General features: G+C 52.2%; 1 protein-coding gene and 1 pseudogene across 2 annotated transcripts in view; one reads left to right on the top strand and one right to left on the bottom strand.

Annotated features, from left to right (window-relative positions):
- MAPKAPK3 (MAPK activated protein kinase 3) overlaps nt 1-16,462 on the top strand; it is a 28,502-nt gene extending 12,040 nt beyond the window's left edge. For both annotated transcript variants that reach the window (XM_058726787.1, XM_058726788.1), the window contains exons 3-11: nt 7,683-7,822; nt 9,006-9,070; nt 9,540-9,619; nt 11,650-11,773; nt 12,947-13,022; nt 13,370-13,494; nt 13,920-14,005; nt 14,279-14,359; nt 15,048-16,462. In XM_058726787.1, the coding sequence (XP_058582770.1) occupies nt 7,683-7,822; nt 9,006-9,070; nt 9,540-9,619; nt 11,650-11,773; nt 12,947-13,022; nt 13,370-13,494; nt 13,920-14,005; nt 14,279-14,359; nt 15,048-15,200 (930 nt within the window). In that variant the 3' untranslated portion in view covers nt 15,201-16,462. The remainder of the gene's footprint in view (nt 1-7,682; nt 7,823-9,005; nt 9,071-9,539; nt 9,620-11,649; nt 11,774-12,946; nt 13,023-13,369; nt 13,495-13,919; nt 14,006-14,278; nt 14,360-15,047) is intronic.
- LOC131510115 (ubiquitin-conjugating enzyme E2 L3-like) lies at nt 252-923 on the bottom strand (annotated as a pseudogene).
- Nucleotides 16,463-18,582: the final 2,120 nt, after the last annotated feature.

Here is an 18,582-nt window from a genome sequence, read left to right as displayed (position 1 = left end):
TGGTCTCAACAGCTGGCTATAAAATGAATCTTGCCATTCCAGTGGCATGTGTTTCTCATAAAATTAGAGATCTGTCACCATGGGAAAAAAATAATACCAAATAATCAGACTGGGAGCCAGAAGGGATCTTAGATATGGCTGAGTTGAACATTCTTGTCAAAGGGAATGTGGTTAAGTTCAAAGTGTTTGTATGTATGTATGTATGTATGTATGTATTTATTTATTTATTTATTTATTTATTTATGAATGTCTTAAATTTTTAATCCTTTCTTTACAGGTTACCTAGACCATTTTTGATTAAGAAAACTGTAGAAAGTTAGTAAGTGCCACAAGCAAATGCCAGGCGGTGGCATGTGTCAATTTTCCACAGAGTCCTGCTTTGCGGGGTGTCTGAATGTGCTGCTCAGGGTCTCCACTCACATTCGCTGGAGTCAGTTGCGGCAGAGTTAAGTCCACAGGTCGCTTCTCCCTGTATTTATTTGTAAACTCTTCAGTGTTCTTACAGAATTTTTTACGGTCCTTAGAGTATTCTTCAGCTAGATCAGCCCGAAGTGGTACATGGGCTGGGGGTCATTCACCAGTGCTCTGAGGGACTGGATTACTTGGTCGGTTTTGGTTGCTGGCTTCCAGTTTTCAGCACTAATCACCAGCAGACAGACCTGTCCCTTTTCATTGATGTTTGGGTGATAGATCTTTGTTTTAAATATGATCTTCGGCGGTTTGAATGGGTACTCTGCTGGAAAGTTTATTTCGATTCCAAAGACCCCCTTATCATATGGAGGGTTGTCAGGAACAATAAGCCCTTGCCAAGTCAATAAATTAGCTTCATCAACCTGGATGTTCCGGAAGCTTTTCATTCCACATTTGCGGATTTCTTCAAGCTCTTTCATCAGCCTCCTGCTGGCCGCCATCTTGGATCTGGTGCTGCTTCAGAGTGCTTTTTCTTATCCATAGCCTCTCTCTGTAGAGAATAGAAGTTTCCCCACAGTGAACAAAATGTGATTTTAAAACCTGTATTTTCCTATAACATTCTGTCCAGTTCTGCTGCCCGAGTGTTGGGTGTTGAACATGATGTAATCAATAGCCCAGAAATGCAGCTCTTCAGCATTCTGGTCTGCCCTTGCCTGAGGCTGGGACTAGACCCCCAAGTGGGAGAAGATGTGATAGGGGTTAGGGACATACCAGTCCTTCTACCTCTCTCTTTTCCATACTCTGGCACAGAACAAAGCTGAGATTCCCCAGAAAATAAAGGGTCTGGCGATGTTATCTCAGCCTTCTAGTGGATGTGCCAGGCTACAATGCCATGTGCTGGCCTTAGTCTTTAGGAGGGAGTTTATTATCAGATAGTTTCATGCGAATCTTTCTGTATCTTGGAAAATTATTGTCAAAGGCGTTTTCAGAATGTCACACTTTTCCCTCATGTAAGGTCTGATGCAGAATCCCTTTAAGAATTTGGTCTTGGAGGGGTGGCTGGGTGACTCAGTTGGTTATGCATCTGACTTTGGCTCAGGTCATGATCTCACTATTTGTGAGTTCAAGCCCCACATTGGGCTCTGTGCTGACAGCTCAGAGCCTGGAGCTTGCTTTGGATTCTGTGTCTCCCTCTCTCTTTGCCCCTCCACCGCTCTTGCTCTGTCTCTGTCTCTCTCAAAAAAATAAACATTGAAAAAATAAAAAATAAAGATCTTAAAAAAGAAAAAGAATTTCGTCTTGAAAAAAGTTCAAAGAATGTCTGTGCTTCTCTTCATGGGGTGATAAAAGCAGCAGAACCTATCTGGTTTTCTTCTTTGCCAAAACTCCCAGGAAGCTCAGAATTAAATTGTATGTTCAGTTGTAGTTATGAGTTAGTTACATGGGTGTCTGGTATATTTAATTTTTCTCTTCATTCTAAAGAGAATCTGATGTTTTTTGTTTTATTTGTCATGCTTTAGGATTAAAAAATGCCTGAAATCATGTTGTCAATGAATAGAGGAGTGGAAATAATAGACTTCTAGTGGCTCACTGGACAGTGAGAACAACTGGATACCTGGCTTCCAGGAGATTCCCTTTGCTGTAAGAATGATGTCTCTCAAGCCGTGGGTTGTCAAGAACTCCAGAGTTAATATTTCTTAATTTGTTAGTGCCTCACTGATGGGAGAGATTGCAAGCCAGCTCTCTTTCCCCGGAAGGAGTGGGTGTTCCCCTAGAGGCCACACAGCAGGTTGGCCCAGGCTTCAGGTTAACTGGCTGGGAGTGTGGGGGTTGGGGTGGGGTGGGGTGGGGGAGGCTGCCTGTCCAGGCTGGTGGCCTTGGGACTTCCTGTGTGTGAGACAGATGGAGATAGTGTGAACACTTTTACCTGAGAAGAGCCCAGCCCTGGGGTTAGCTGGATGTGGACACTAGATATGTGGGTGAGCATGTGGGCCTGGGTGGATGGCCTTTCTGGGGCTGGGAGGTGGCGGTAGTAGGGTGTTGGGGCTTGTCCCAAAACTGCGTCTTCACAGAGCCACTGCAGACATCCCAGCTCTGTTTGATGCCCTAGGAAAGCAGACAGAGTGCTTTTATAGCTCTGGGCAACGTGAGGTGATGCAGAAGATGGGGCCTCAGTGAGAGAGGAGGTCTGAGCAGAGGGGTCTGGGCTTGGTCACCTGCTTGGGCAAGGCTGTCACAGGTTGAGTTGTGGTAGCAAGACCTCCAGTTTTTTTTGGGCACCTCTCTGTGTCCAGTACTCTGGTAGGCACTTCAGAGAGATAGAAAATGTTGGATGAATAGATGGACAGATGGGTGGTTCCCATCTCTGGGGGTTCAGAGTCACTATTGCAGGGAATGGAGACACATGCATACCCACAGCCCCTCACTTGCACACTTCCCCCACCCCCCATGCTCCCTATACCCATACACCCTCAGGGACACACCCCTATACATGCATGTACCCATGTTCCCGTGCACATCCCTACACACACCCCTGCTCTCGCACACACCTATGCACACGTTTATTTCAGAACAAGTTTCCTGAGTCTTGTAAGCAGTAGTTTTGGCTAGTGCCTCTTCAACTTGGTGTCACCCCCTCCTCCCATTTCCCCTAGGGGAGGGGTTGTCTGGACACTCTCTCAAAAGTCCCTTCTCCTCCCTGTTCAGCCTTGCCACACTCCAGCTTGGTGGCCCCAGGGCAGTGACTTCATCTTCCTGAACCTCTCTTTCCTCAGTCTATAAATTGGGGTTGCTGGTCCCGCCCTGCTTGCCTCATAGGGCGGCACCAGCATTCCCATGAGATAAGGGAAAAGAGAGCGTTTTGTCAACTACAAATTGTTTTCCAAACAGTCAAATGTTGCTATTGCTTTCCCAGCTCCTGAACTCAGGACCTCCTCCATCTACACGTGAAGCCTGTCCTTGGCTGGGACGGAACACAGCAGGGAGGGAGAGAGGGAGCCTGGCCAGTCCCAAGGCCCCCATTCCACCTGGTGCCGCTGGAGGGGCATGGGCCCCGCTGCCTCAACCTTTGTCAGGGTCTACTGTCTGCTGGGGTTGGCAGGGATCTTGGCCATTTGGCTGTAGGGTCTGGGGACAATTTGGCAATGGAGAGTGAGGGAGAAGGGAGAGGTGGAAACAGCCTCATCAAAGCCTGAGTCTAGAGCGGTGTCATTTGTTCAAGGATATGTCATCTCAGATTTGATGCTCATCTACCTGTGGTGGGGGCCCTCACCTCAAGTACAGCCAGGAGCCCACCCTTAGGAGAAAGCCAGAGTTCCGTCTCACAGGTATGTGGGTGCCTGCTGGGCATAGCTGGAGCTGCCCAGGAACCATCACTGACACTTAGTTTTGGTGGACCGCTGGGAGGTCCAGGGGACATGGGATGGGAGTGAGGCAAGGGTGGGGGATCTGCCGAGGTGACTACCCCCCTTCTTTTCTTCCTGGTTGTGACTAGGGACCAGGTGGCCCCCATGAGGTTCAGGTATTTGGATAGGTGTCCGTGGAGACTCAGGGGCCGCTCCATGAAGGCAGTGATGTAGGAGTGGGGCTATGGTAGTTACTTTGCAAGGAGCTTCTGACCTTTGCACCTCTGAACCTCTGAGAGGTTCCCTTCTCCCAATCTAGCCCAAACCCCATAGTTTCCCTCTGTGAGAAACTGAGGCCCAGAGACGCAAAGGAACCACCCAAGGTCACACTGAGAGTAAGAGTAGAACCTGAGCCTCCTATATCTTACCCCTGTGCTCATTTCTATGCCTGGGAAAAAGGGGCTCTTGCTTGGAGACATCTTTTATGAAGGATTGTATGGACTCATGTACCTGCATGACTGAAGCCAGTTTATAGCAATAGCCTGTGGGCTGGAGCAGTCAGGATGGGCTCCTTGGAAGAGGTGGTAAAATCTGGTTCACCATTTGTTGAGCTTTCCTGGGTCCTCCTCAATTTAATCTTATTCTGTCCTCATGGTGAGTTGTGAGGGTTTCATCCTCTTAGCTCTACTTTCTAGGTTTACTTGTTCAATAAATATACAAGTATTATCTGAGCCAGTGCTCTGTGCCAGGCCCAGAAACAGGGACCCACAGGTGACCAGGCAGATTGGCCATGCTCTTGTGGGCCCACGGTCTCATGAGGGAGGCAGCATGGTGCAGCCTGGCTGGGGAATCAGCCGTGTGGCCTGGGACCAGTTACTTTCCCTCTCTGTGCCTCCATTTCTCAGCTAAAGAATGGTGATAACAAAACCCCTTGCTCCTAACATTTATAAAGTGCTCAGAACAGAGCCAGGCACATTGAAAGTGCAATATCTATATGTGTGTGTTTGTTTAAAGAGTTATCAAAGGAACAAGCTAATTGTAGGTTGTGAGCCAGTGCTGCACAGGAGGGAGGTAAAAAGGGTGATGACGTGGGAGCTTGCTGGGGAGCTGGAAGTGTTTCTATCTTGATGAGGGTGTGGGTCACGGGGGTGTGCAGCTGTCAAAACTCATTGAGCTGGGCTCTTGAGGCCTGTGAATTTTACTGTATGTGAAGTATACCTTAATGAGCAAAACACATGTATAAAAAAAGAAAAAGGGTGAAGGGAGAATGCGGAACTCTTGAGGACCTCTTTAGTCGGGGTGGTCAGGGAGGGCTTCTGAGAAGAGGTAACATTGGGGGGACTCCTGGAAGAGGAGAAGGCTCTGGCTATGGAGAAGAAAGATGAGGAAACTGAGGCTCTAAGAGGTTTGGGGCCACACTCAAAGCCAACCCAAGGGATTAAGAGTGACAGCCCAGGAGATTTCTTGGTAGCTGGGCCTGGGTGGGACCAGGTCCACGGCTCTGGCCCCTGTGATCTTCCCTGCAGAGAAGTCAGTGGAGGCATTTATTGTGTCTTCTGGGGGCAGCCATATCTCCACCCCTGTGCCTGTTCTCAGGGCCTTGGCACTCAGAAAAGGACTATTTTAATCCGTGTGGGAAATGGGTTCCTAAATATGGACTGAGTAGGGTGGGAGCCATTCAGAGGCTCCAACTCAGGGCAGCTCCACCTGCTCCTCCACCTCAGCAAAGCACAGGGTACAGTCTTAGGCCATCAGGCCCTCTGGCCCTCCTTGGCCATCCACTCCCTTCCCCCCTCTCTCTCCCACACCTCCCTTCTAGCACTGTGCGCACCCGCCCGTCTTTTGTTTGTTCAGGAGCTCAGTGTTTTCTGTTGGCCCCAGCCAGGGACCTGCAGCTGGACCTGCCCTGCCTCTTCTCTAAAACTGCTTTCAGCCTGATTGGAGGTACAGAGGCAAAAACCACAGGGGGAGGTGCTGGGAGGTCTTTGCAGACAAGGAGACATTTGAGCTGAGCCCAGAAGTTTCCTCAAAAAGAGGGAGTTGGCCCAATGGGGAAGGAGAGGGGCAATGGTGCATGTGGCATAGGCATAGAGTAAGGCTGTTTGGGCCTGGTAAGTACATTATTCTGACCAGAACAGGAAGGGTTGGGAGCCAAAGGTAGCAGGCAATGAGAGGAAGACAAGCCCTGAATGGCAGGGGAGGTGGTGGCTATTATTTGGAGCCATGGGGGAGGGGATTTAAGGGGTGGGGGCAAGGACAGGTAGGGCTGAGGACCTCACTAGGAGTGTTCCAGCTGTGCACTTGGGATTTTATGAGAGAAGAGAGAGGACTCTGGTGTAGGAGTGAGATGCTAGTAACAGGGCAGTGTGAAGAGGGGGTCCTGGAGCCAGTCTGAAGACCCCTCCAGGACACAATCAAGTCAGACCAGACTGGGCAAGAGATAGCAAGGGGCAGGGAGAAGTGTAAGGAGGCCACACAGAAAAGAGGTGTAGAGGGAACAGAGCAGGGATGGAGGATGGTACATCTTGGGTCCTGTGGCTAAAACTGGGGTACCCCTGGCTACAGCCACCTCAGCTAGTGTGGTGAGTGGGAGTGACTGAGCCCCTGCCTTCAGCACTGCAAGCAAGAGTCTGGTACTCAGGAGCTGTGTGGGCAGAGAACTGAGGGATGTTCTGGGAGGCAAAGGCAGCGTGAGCAAAGGACCCATGGTTTCCAGGCTGGGAGTCTGCCTACAGCAGCCTCCATGCACACCCCCACCCTGGACTGGTTAATGGAGCAAGGACCCCAAAACTGGTGGAGGGGCTTGCCCAGCTCCCTGCACCCCCAGGCTAGGTTGTGGTTAGCTGCTGCAGAAATGGGGGAACAGCTATGGGGCAGCAGGCATGAGAGCCTACTGCCTTCCTCTGTGCTCCTGTCTACCTTAGCCTAGAGAGCTTGGTCCCAGAGCTGTTCTTCACAGTGCCCTGCAGAGGAGAAGGCAAGGCCAGGGATGGTACAGTGTCCTGCAGGTACTGAGCAAGATGAAACTGCTCTGAGCTGTAGGCTTGAATTCTGACCCTGGTCCTCAACCCTGATCAACTAGGAAACAAATGGGGCTGGGTCTCAGGTGAGCAGCCCTGTGGGGAGATGGTTTGTCCCTGTTCTCCACATTCTGGACCACCTCACCCCGCATGCTGACTTCTCCTCCTCCCCTATACCTCCTCTGAGCAGGACCACTCCGGGGGGCCTTGCTCATTTCCAGCAACTGGCATTATGGTTGGCAGCCATAGCCTAGGGCTGAGTTAACCTGAATGAGGATCCTGATGCCCGCCCACCCGCCACCTGCCTTGCTGTGATGCATCCTGTAGGGATGACTCTGTTATTACTCCATTTTACTGAGTTGTGGGCTTTGGCTTGGAGCTGTGAATGTTTGCCTGAGGTCACACTGAGTCACTGGGAGAATTCAGCCCCAAACTCAGGCCTCACCTGACCAGGATGTTACCTCCCTCAACTAGGGTGCCCCCTGCCCCCAGACACTACCTATGGGTCTTCAACTCTTATGCCATAACATTGCAAAAGTGCAGCTCGAGGGATGTGTGGCCCCTGACCTGGGGTCTCATACCTGATGTGTGATTTGCTTACAAAGCCCACTCAACTCCCACTTCCCTGGCTGCCCTGGAGAAGGCATGCAGGGCTTCTCTAGCCTCTGAGTCTTTCTAAGCTGTCAGCTACCCCCAGGGCCTTCCTGTGGCCATTGGACCACAAATCAGAGAAACCTAGATTCAAATCCTCATTCTGCCCTTTATAAGATGGGTGACTTTGGGCAGGTCACAGGCCTCTCTGAGCTTATGTATTCTTGTCTGCAAAGTGAGGGCAGTGGCACTATCTGGGTGGCTGCTGGAGAAGTGGGCTGTGAGCCTGACACTTTCTGTGCCTACCTGCCCTCAGCTCCTGTATGACAGCCCCAAGGCCCGGCAGGAGGTGGACCACCACTGGCAGGCCTCAGGAGGCCCCCACATCGTGCGCATCCTGGACGTGTATGAGAACATGCATCACAGCAAGCGCTGTCTGCTCATCATCATGGAATGGTATGCTGGCCTCATTGGTACTCCTGTGGCCCCCAGGCTCCCACCATTCTTCTAGGGGCCCTCTCTGCTCTTCAGATAGCAGCTATGGGAGGCACTCCAGCCCTTGAGGAGTAATGGAGGGGCAGCTTCAGGCATTGCCCATAGAGCTGTGCAGCTGCTAGCCACAAGGCCGTTCCCACAAGGATGGGAAGGGAACCATGGGGGCTCCAATTTGGCTTCCCTGAGTGTGATTTCACTTTGGGAAGAGGGCTGGAAGATTTGTCAGAGAAAGCTGCCAAGTCCTGATTGTGGGTCAGGGGAGATTTGTGGGGGAAGCAGGACACACACAGTCACCTCCTCGATTTGTACTCCTGTGGTCCCTCCAGATACTGGGAGCCAGTGGCCTCTTCTACCTTGAGCTTCTCCCAATAGCACTGTGGCTCAACCCTAGCCTTCCTCAGACCCTGGGCCTCGTGTCTACACCTCAAGCTCCTCCCCACCTACCTTTAAGTCCTCCCTTATCCTATAGGTTAGCAGCTCTTGAGTCAGATTTGGGGTTCAGATCCTGGCTCTACCACCCACTGGCTGTGTGATTTTAGATAGCCCTTAACCTCTCTGAATTTTTGTAACTGCCATGTAAAATGTGGAGGAAGATCTAAATGTAGTATTCACCCTGTACCTGACTCCATTCTAAATGCTCCATGTGTATTGCTTATTCAATCTGTGCAACTCTGTGACACTGGTGCTATAAATCCCATTTTACAAAAGAGGAAGCTGAGGCACAGAGAGGTAAAGGGACCAGCCCTGGGTCACATAGCAGTGCACGTGAAGGGTTTGCCCAGGGTACAACACCCTGTAGGTGTTCAGAAAGCTGTTGTCATGATGATGACAATTGACATCTCCTCCCTTATATGAAGAAGCTGAGGCTTGGATGGAGGGTTGGGCTGCCCAAGCCTCAACCAGATGGGGGCAGTGATCCTGGTGAGGATCCCTGGGGAGCCCACCCTATTTCTAAGAGTCCAGTTAAACCCACCCAAGCTGATGGCCCACTACGCACCAAGTTCTTCAAGGCACGAGGAGGCTGATGCTGACTGTTTCCAGGGGCAGAGCGGCAGGGCCTGAGGTCTGGGCCTGTGATTCAGAGCAGGGGCAGGCTGACACTTGATTAGCCCGCTCCCTGCTTACAGTCACTTTTCTCTTCTAGCATGGAAGGTGGTGAGCTATTCAGCCGGATTCAGGAGCGTGGCGACCAGGCTTTCACTGAGAGAGGTATGTGCATGCAGCTGGACCAGAGGGGGTGTTCCAACTGAGATGAGTCACAAAAAGTTGCTGTGTGATGCTGGGCAAGGCCCTGCTCCTCTCTGTGCCTCAGTCTATGCAGCTGAATAAGAGATGGTGGGATAGAGTGTTCATCCTCCCAAGGACTTCCATGAGTTCAAAATACCTTGTCAGAGATGGACTCTTCATGGCTTTGGGATGGAGGCCTCAAAGCCTCTTGGTGCCAATGAGCATCTCAGCTGGGAAGAGGTAGCCCAGACCTGAGGAAGGAGGTAGAGGGGGACTGTGCTTTCTACCCCCAGAGGAAATTAAGATGAATGGGGGTGAGGGTATAGGATGGGTGTCCTGGGTGGCAGGACTGCTATCACCATCTTGTGCTATTCCAGGGGGGTGATAGGGTGGGGGCCCCAGGCTGCTCGACTTTTGACTGGCATCACTGCCCCCTCCTCTATGTCTGCAGAAGCTGCAGGAATCATGCGGGATATTGGCACTGCCATCCAGTTCCTGCACAGCCGGAACATCGCCCACCGAGACGTCAAGGTGAGGCTCTAGGACCCAGGTTGGGGGACCAGGGAAGGGAGTACACAAGCCTCAATGGCTCCCAGTACCCGCTAGATGGAGGCAAGTTTCCTTGATCAGCATTCAAAGCCTCTGCCCCCTGGCCCAGACTGCTCTTCTCAGCCACTTCTCCCATGGTTTCAGCATATTCCTTCTGCTCTAGCTAGATGGGTCTCCTTGTTTCTTTTAAACACTGTGTAATCCCAGTAGGCTTAAGCAGAAATGAGTGCTTGCCTCAAGCCAGTAGACACTGACAAGCATCTTGTTTAATTCTCATATAACCCTGTGAGATAGGAGCCATTACCCATTTTACAGATGAGGAAGACAGGTCTCAGAGAGAGATTGTACCTTGCCTAAGCCTGCACAGATGCCACACTGGGATTCACTCATTCTTTCTTTCAGCAAGGACTTTTATGAACATGCAATGTACCAGGTCTCAGACAGGGACTGCCTGACACTGTTGTGGCTTCTGTGAAGTAACAGCCATAGTTTTGGTAGATTAGGTCCTCTAACGCCAGCATTTTTTTTTTTTTAATTTTTTTTTCAACGTTTTTCATTTATTTTTGGGACAGAGAGAGACAGAGCATGAATGGGGGAGGGGCAGAGAGAGAGGGAGACACAGAATCGGAAACAGGCTCCAGGCTCCGAGCCATCAGCCCAGAGCCTGACGCGGGGCTCGAACTCATGGACCACGAGATCGTGACCTGGCTGAAGTCGGACGCTTAACCGACTGCGCCACCCAGGCGCCCCATAACGCCAGCATTTTAAGGGAAAGAAGCCATTTGCTGGGAGGCAAGGAGGAACCAGTTGAAGTAGTCCCAGCTCCTGGGTCTGTTTGCCCTTTCAGTGGATGGGATTCAGACACTTTCTAGAGGCTCAGCTCTCCAAATGTCCTATCTAGGGAGGACTGGGTCCTATAGGTCATCAGGATTGGATGCATAAAATGCAAACCACATGAGGCAGTCCCACACACATATGTATACACGTGCCAACCACCATCAGAGCAGAATCTGTGAGTCCTGAGCCCTCTACCTCAGGCTTAGAGCATCACCCTGAGGCTTACTTCTTCCTGAGACTGGGCAGAGAGGAGTGGAGGGCCCAGCTACAATATCAGGCTCCTCCTCTGGCTGAGTACTGCCAGTCCATTTATCTTTTGATTCTGGATACACATGGAGCCAGGACAGACTCACCTTCTGAACCCTTGCTTTATTTTGGCCCTGGCTTCCTTTTTTTCCCAAGGAGAGAAAAACCTTCTTTAGAGGTGACTCCCTTGAATAAACTAAACATGCTTTCCTGCTTTCATCCCAATCCAAGATCAGATCATCTCAAATAGAACTGGAGAAAAAGCTTTCACTGGCTCCAAACTGGAACTCCATCCAATACCATGTCCTTTTACCCCAGCTCTGCTTGAGGGTCTCTCCTTTCCTCCAGAGCTCTAGGTCCTATCTATTCATTAAAAACCAGCTTCAGGACTGCCTCCTCCATGCAGACCTCCCCGCTTCTCTTTTCCTCAGGCTCTCTGTGCTTTGCAACCAGGAAGAACAGCCTCTGTGCAGCTCCTGGGGCCTAAGTGGTGGGGGCTTTCTTCCTGAGCAACCTCGGGCAGGGCTGCCTTGCTCGCTTGTTCCAGGTTGGGCACAGGACATGGGCTTGGCAACATGACAGCCTACCTTGCCCCAGAACCTTCATTTTGGTATTTCATGGCAGCATTACCAACACAGGCTCCAAAGTTCCTGCCCCTGGGCTCTGTGTGGCACTTGGCTTTTCACAGCTTTGGCTGAACACCTGCCTCTGTTTCCCTTCTGCAAAAGGAGGCGTTACCTCCCAGCCACCTTAGTCTTCTCCATATTTGGCCCACATTGTTGGTAACCAGAGCCCCGGTCTTTTTAGTGAGATGGAGCTGGTTCCTCCTGAATGGATTGGGGTGAAGGAAGTCTGCCTGAAGATCATTTTGGGACTCTGCCCCTGCTTGGTGCCTAACTCCAGACCAATGTTTTATCTTCCTGGCCCAGCCTGAAAACCTGCTCTACACGTCCAAGGAGAAAGATGCAGTACTCAAGCTCACTGACTTTGGCTTTGCCAAGGAGACCACCCAAAATGCCCTGCAGACACCCTGCTACACTCCCTATTATGTGGGTGAGTCCTTGGGATATGGTTTGTATGTCCCTACTCCCACTGGACCCTGCTGTGGTGTGGGGCATTCTATGGGTTGCAGAAGCCAAAGGGTTAAAGCCCAGTAAGGAGGGAGGAAAGGATTCTATGGAGGCGGTGATGTGGGGGGCCGGAGGCTGCAAAAATATTCTCCCAAACTTCAGCTTCTGCTTTTGAAAATAGATCCAGGAAAATTCTGGCTGTGGCCTGTGAGCTGAATGACATCACAGCAGCTCTAAATATATACGTGATAAAAGGCTGCCATCAGCTCGGGACGGAGCCCAACCGAGGTTGTTTTTCTCCAGTTTTTATCTTCCTGGGATTCATATTCACAAAGTAGGCAGTCCTCCCCTATTACATTAGAAGGATACAGGGCACCAGCCACTTGTCTTGAGGGAGAGGGTCCCTTAGACCAGGCCATGGACGGGATTTGGGGGTGTCACATACTCATGCTTCCAGAGAAGCTCCCTGCTCCCTTGTGAGTGGGAAGCCCAGATCTGGAAAGTGTCCCTACTGTGAGAGAGGGGTGATGACTCTATTTACAGAGGGCTCTTTTCTCTCAGGGAGGCCTTCCAAGAGAGCTGCTGAAGGGGTGGGGAACCCTTGAGACAGCTGAAACGGTATCCTGTTTACCAGGATGTGTTTTGCAGTATTTTGGCTTGGAAATCTTCTGGCTTGCCCATCATTGCACAGGTGGGAAGAACAAGGCCCCATGGGATGGTAGCCAAGCTGAAAGTGGAAACCAGAGCCCTACCCTTGGCCCCTCCTTGCCCGTGATCTAGGCTGTACATTTAGGGAGACAAGGGACACAGAGCAGCTGGTGGGCTGAGGCCCTTCACCTGTGGCTGGACTCCACCAAATCCCAGACTGACCTTCTCTTCCTCTCCTCCCTCACCAAGGCTGATATTGGCCCGAAGAAGCTAGGAAGCTATCATTCTTTACAGCCCAGCCTAAAAGCAGGTTTATTTTTTCTGGGAGCCGTTTTTCCTCCCCCAACTTCACACACATGCTGCCTTCCCAGAAGGTGCCAGACACCAGTCTGCTCTGCCCCACCCCCCAGCCCAGGCACCTGCTCCCCACCTTTCTCAGGCTTCAGGCTCCTATCTGAGCTCCAAGACCTTTGGTCTGAGAGCCCTCCTGTGCCCTCTGCCCTGCTAGCTCCTGAAGTCTTGGGTCCAGAGAAGTATGACAAGTCGTGTGACATGTGGTCCCTGGGCGTCATCATGTACATCCTGTGAGTACCACCACCTTCACCCCTATACTACCTCCTCATATCCTCAGAACCACTTCTGCTCTGCCCCCCCTCAAACCTTTGGTGAACCTTGAGCGGGTCATTCTTCATGCAGGCTGCCCTTCCCTTCTGGTCAGGGGACACCCCTCCTTCAGGCTGCCTGAAGGTCTCTCCTTGCCAAGGGCAGATGGCATTCCTAGCATGACCCCAGAGTCCAGAGGGCTGGTATTCTTGCCAAGGTGGCTGCCATAGTGGCTGCCTGTCTTCTCAGTCAGGGATTTGGGGAGGGGAATGGGTCCACCCTGGTGCTGCCCTCACACCTGTGCTGAATGACCTCCACTCTCCTGCAGCCTGTGTGGCTTCCCGCCCTTCTACTCCAACACGGGTCAGGCCATCTCCCCAGGGATGAAGAGGAGGATCCGCCTGGGACAGTATGGCTTCCCCAATCCTGAGTGGTCGGAGGTTTCTGAGGATGGTGAGCTTGCTCCACTGGACCCCATCAGCCTTCATTCTGGGAGATACCACTTTGGTGTCAAAGCAACCTACGTTCAGATCTTGTGTGTGTGACATCTCATATCCCATATCCCAGCTGTGTGGCCCTAGGAAGGTTACCCAAACTTTCTGAACCTCAGTTTCTATATCTACCAAATGGGTTCAAAACTCACCTCCTCAAAGTTTCCTCTAACTCCTGTCCCTTATTAAGATTTTCCCTTTGAGGACCCTATATCCATTCTCTATGGCTACTTAATGAGCTCTTCCCAACACTTAGTAGCTTAAAACAAGAAACAGTTATTAGCTCACTGTTTCTATGGGTTAGGAATCTAGGGGCACATGTAGAGCGGGGTGGGGGACTGACTCTGAGGGACTCTGTAACTTCCCCACTCCCCATTCTTCCTCTAGCCAAGCAGCTGATCCGCCTCCTGCTGAAGACAGACCCCACAGAGAGGCTGACCATCACACAGTTCATGAACCATCCCTGGATCAATGTGAGTGCCTCTGTGCCCTCTGGTGGGCAGAGTGGCCAGCTGGAGTGGGGCCGTAGGCAGGAGGGTGATGTCTCTGGAGGTCCTGGGGCAGGCCACAGATGTGTGATAGGACCCCACCGACAGCCTGACTTTGCCACTGCTTCAGTCAGGCTCCTTTGCCTCCCTGAGCCTTGGATGTCCCATCTAAGACAGGAAGAAAGGGGGTGGGGTGGGGAGCCAGTGCTGTCCCAGGTGCCTGCAGGTTCTAATCCATGGGCTTGGGGCTCCTTCCAGCAATCGATGGTGGTGCCACAGACCCCACTCCACACGGCCCGAGTGCTTCAGGAGGATAGAGACCACTGGGATGAGGTCAAGGTAGGTGGATGCTACCTCAGTCTCCTTACAGCTTCCTGAGGTTTGGAAAAAGGGACTCCAGGGTGGTGGCTACCAAGATCCTGCGTCATCAGCCCCTCCCCCATGCCTAGACACAGGACACCTGACTGCACTGGTGTCCAACTGTGGCACTCAGAGCACTGGGCTGTGCTATTGCATTCAGGATGGTGCTCCTGGCTCACGGGGACTTTGGGCCAGGGGCTTAGTGAAGGGGCTTTGGCCATAACCCCCCTACAGTTTCTATTTTGGAGGGTGGTCAGCCTGGTTTTAGACTTAGTGGAAGCCAGGTTTGAGCACATGGGACAGCAGCTCAGAGCCCCAGGATACCCTGAACACAATCTTCAAGCTTCATGTCCTGGGTGACTTTCAAGATGATGTCCCCTGCAGGCCTATGGTTCTTAGCAGGTGACATTAGCCAAGGTCCCTCTCCTACTTACACTAGTGTGGTCCCAGGGAGTCACTATACTTTCTGTGCCTTAGTGGATAAGCTCAGGGTCCACCAGAAAGGACTGTAGTGAGGATTATGTGACACAAGGGGATGGCCCAGTGCTGGGCGCTTGGGCAATAAAGGCTGTCACTGCCCTCATTGACATTAGTAAGGGGCTAGAGGCAGGAGGGTGATGGTTCTTGAGGCCAGTATGTCCTGACCTCCGTGGGTATCTGTCCGCAGGAGGAGATGACCAGTGCCCTGGCAACCATGCGTGTGGACTATGACCAGGTGCAGATCAAGGACCTGAAGACCTCTAACAATCGACTGCTCAACAAGCGGAGAAAGAAGCAGGCAGGCAGCTCCTCAGCCTCACAGGGCTGCAACAACCAGTAGCTCATGGGGCCTTGGATGAGCTGGGCCTCTTGGTGTGGCGTGTAGATCCGAGTATGCTGTGGCCCTGACCCAGAGGGCCTGAGGTCATTATTTGTAACAAAAGGATCGTTTTTTGTTGTGTTTTAATTTGTCACTTGGAACATCAGGATGGGAGACCTTGACTCCAAACCTCATTAGAAAGGGCCCAGAGCCTGGGAGTTAGGGAGCCACCTGCCTCAGCTGCAGAGACTTTGGCCAGAGTGGCCCCAGTGAGACATAGGTCTGTTCTGCGCTGGGACATGGCCTTAGACTTCTAGGCCACTAGGGGTTGTGGCAGACTTCCCTCCTCCCATGGAGATACCCCCTCTGTAGGGTAGGCAGATGGGCCTGGCCTTGGGAAAGGCATCTGGCCATTGGTTGCTATGGTGACCAGGGACCGAGTTGCTGTCTCTGAATGCTGAGTAAGAGAGTAAGGGAGGGAGAAGGGCCAATGGAGGGTCCACCTCTGCCTCCTTGGAGAGGTTTGTCTCCCTCACACTACTTGCCCCTCTCAGGATTCCTCCCTTTGGTCTCCTCGAGGCACCAGGGTCAGTCTGCCTGCCTCGCTGGGGGGTCCAGCCCTATCTTGCTGCAACCCCATCCCACAGGCCCCTTGGAGCTCTCTCTCTGCAGAGTCCCTGGGCCTAGTGATCCTGTTACTACCCCTTACCCAAAGAGTGGCTTCTCATCTCAGGGGAGGGTGGGAGGTATTTTTAACCCTTTTCTACTTTGGAAACTGTCACTGTGACAAAAGCCAGCACAGTTCTCCTGCCCCCACCCACTCACCGGATCCCAGGCAGGAAAGCTTCTCTCTGTAACAGTTCATCCTCCACCTTGTCCTGGTTGATGGCAGGGACTGTCTCTTGGTGTACTTTTTTGAGGGTGGATGGCTGAGGACAGGACCAAGAGGCTTCCCGTTAATCAGGGGTCTCTTTCTACACTCCAGGTCAGACCTGAGGCAGTAGAGGGTTGCTGAGTGATGCTTAGAAGGTCTGGTTCTGGGTCCTGGCTTCAGCCTGAGTGGGACAAGAGAGGACCTTCCTTGCTGGTCCAGGTTTACCCAGGCCCACACTGCCCAGAGTAGCCTCAGGGTTCTCAGTGCCAGATATGGACCTGACAAGTGCCTGATACACATCCTGGTTCCTGACCCCTCTCTCTGGCTGGGAAGCCCTAGACCACATCAGATAGGAAAACACCACTGGGGTTTACATCTAGATATTAATAAACACCATTTTGGCATTTTCTCCTGGTTCCTAGGTTTCTCTGTCTACATGAGTGTACAAAAGTGGCCCAAGGGCAGTTGCTCACACCTACTAGTGACTGCACCCCCTTCAGGCTTGGTAAACATGCCAGGCTGACTCCAGGGCCACTGTGGCCTTGCCAGGCGTGGAAAGGTCAGAGGAGTGGAGGAATGGCAGCTGTCTCATGCCACCAGCTCTGGGGTGCCCAGTGCACTGTGTGTGTGACACCCACCCCCAGGCCCCGCGTGCACCAGTGTCTGCCCACAGTGGCCACCCCCAGCTGCATGCCAGCCTGCTGAAGGGCGGGCAGAGAGCCTGCTGCAGCACTGAGCTATTTTCAGAAGCTGCCAGATTTCATTTGGCAGCGAGAATGTCGGGGAGGGAAGGGGGCGGGACGCTGGAGACTGTCTTTTGACTATTCCGGCAGCAGAGCACCCTCTGCCCTCGGGAGCCCTTGCGGGCAGCCTGGGCGGGGGGGGGGGGGGGCCCTGACTCTGGCATATTCCCTCAGTTCCTATCTTGAAACCTCCCAGTTTTCCAAGAGCTCATCTGGCACCTGCAGCTCTCCCTCCTCCACCTCCCGTCCCCTCAGGGTATGGAGGAGGGGGGAAGATGGTAGAAGGCAGGGAGAAGCCAGCACTCCTGAGATATAGACTCCTTCCTAGCTTGGCGACCTTGGACAAGTCCCCAAGCTCTCCCGCCTCATTTCCTCAACTGCAGTGAGGAGGTAGTGCCCACCCTGGGGAGTCATCTGGGGGCTCCGGGCTGATGCTGTGTGTGAAGTGCTTAGTGAGCTGCCTGGTGCATGGCTAGTGCCCAGCACTCATGTGCTACCCTAGCATACTTAACCATCAGGAAGGAGAGAAATACTTGAAGTTGCCAGAGGGATAAGGAACCCAGCCCCAAATCTACCTCTGGGACTTCCTGCCCAGAAAATCAGGCTTTTGCTACCCACGGGGTTTCATTTCCAAGAGCCTGCTCTCCAGAGCAGGATCATATGGGCTTTCTGAATCGCAGTTCCAGTCCTGGGCTTCAAGAAGGGTGGCCCACCCTTTTGAAGGGCTCCTGGGCTCCCCAGATGAATTCTAGGGGCCTCACGGAACCTGTGGTTCAGACCAACCCTCCTTGTGTACTCTGCCCAGTGAAATGCTGGCCAGATGCAAAGGCAGATAGTCTTTCTAGTCACAAAGCTTAAGAGCTGCAGACGGACTCCTTTGCTCGGTTGCTGAGTATGCACTGTGCCTGAGCCCCCGTGCTGGGTGCAAGGAAAGCAGCAGTGAAAGCTGCACACAGGGCTCTCAGGAGATTTATACTCATCAGGAAGAAGGATAAGCTATCACACATATGTGCCGAATCACAGGCTCAGTATGATCTGTGAAGAAAGGATGTGGCTTGAGAAGGAGGTGTCATAGGGCCTTTTAAGCCAAAGAGATTAATGCACACCAGTGGCTAAGGAGGGTGCCTGATTAATTTATAGGATTGAAGTCAGAATTGCAGGGACCAGGGTCTTGGGGACAGAGGGACTCTGTGCCCCTCAGCTCTGCTTGTCTGTGCTTCTCCCTGGGGCTGTCCTTGATCTTCTGCCTGCATAGCCTTCTTGGCAGCTAAGACCGTGGTTTTAGCAGTTCCAGAGGGGAGGCATCTGCCAGGTGCCTACACTCCAGACCCAGGGAAGGATTTTTATTGGCCATATGTCACCCATCACTGTTGTGGGGAAGTGGCGGGGGGTGACTAGGTCAGGGGGGTGCAGCAGAGGTAGTTAGCAAAGGAGAGGGTGGAATGATTGTCCATGTCTACTTGGCCACTTTCAAGAGCCCAAGAGAAGCATGGTCCCTTGATCTCTGGTATCAGGTATAGCTCTCAAAAGCCAGGGCTAGGAGGCTGGATGCCTGGCTAAGTCACACTCTTTGGGCCTCAGTGTGGCTATCTGTGAAATGGGAGCAAATGTCTCACAATCAGGTAGAATTAGGTGAACTAAAAAGCCAAGTGGCCACATGTTCTCATCAGCCTGTTCAGATACAGGCATTTGCTTGGCCTGCGTGGTGGTTTTCCTGGGAGCTTTCAATAAAGAATCCATAGAGGTGTACTCACATGTGTGCATGAATGAATGCATGTGTGTGTGT

The sequence above is a fragment of the Neofelis nebulosa genome, chromosome 4 (assembly GCF_028018385.1).
Source record: "Neofelis nebulosa isolate mNeoNeb1 chromosome 4, mNeoNeb1.pri, whole genome shotgun sequence".
Lineage (NCBI taxonomy): Eukaryota > Metazoa > Chordata > Mammalia > Carnivora > Felidae > Neofelis > Neofelis nebulosa.
Note: the sequence above shows the minus strand (reverse complement) of the source record. Positions and strands in the feature narration are given on the sequence as shown.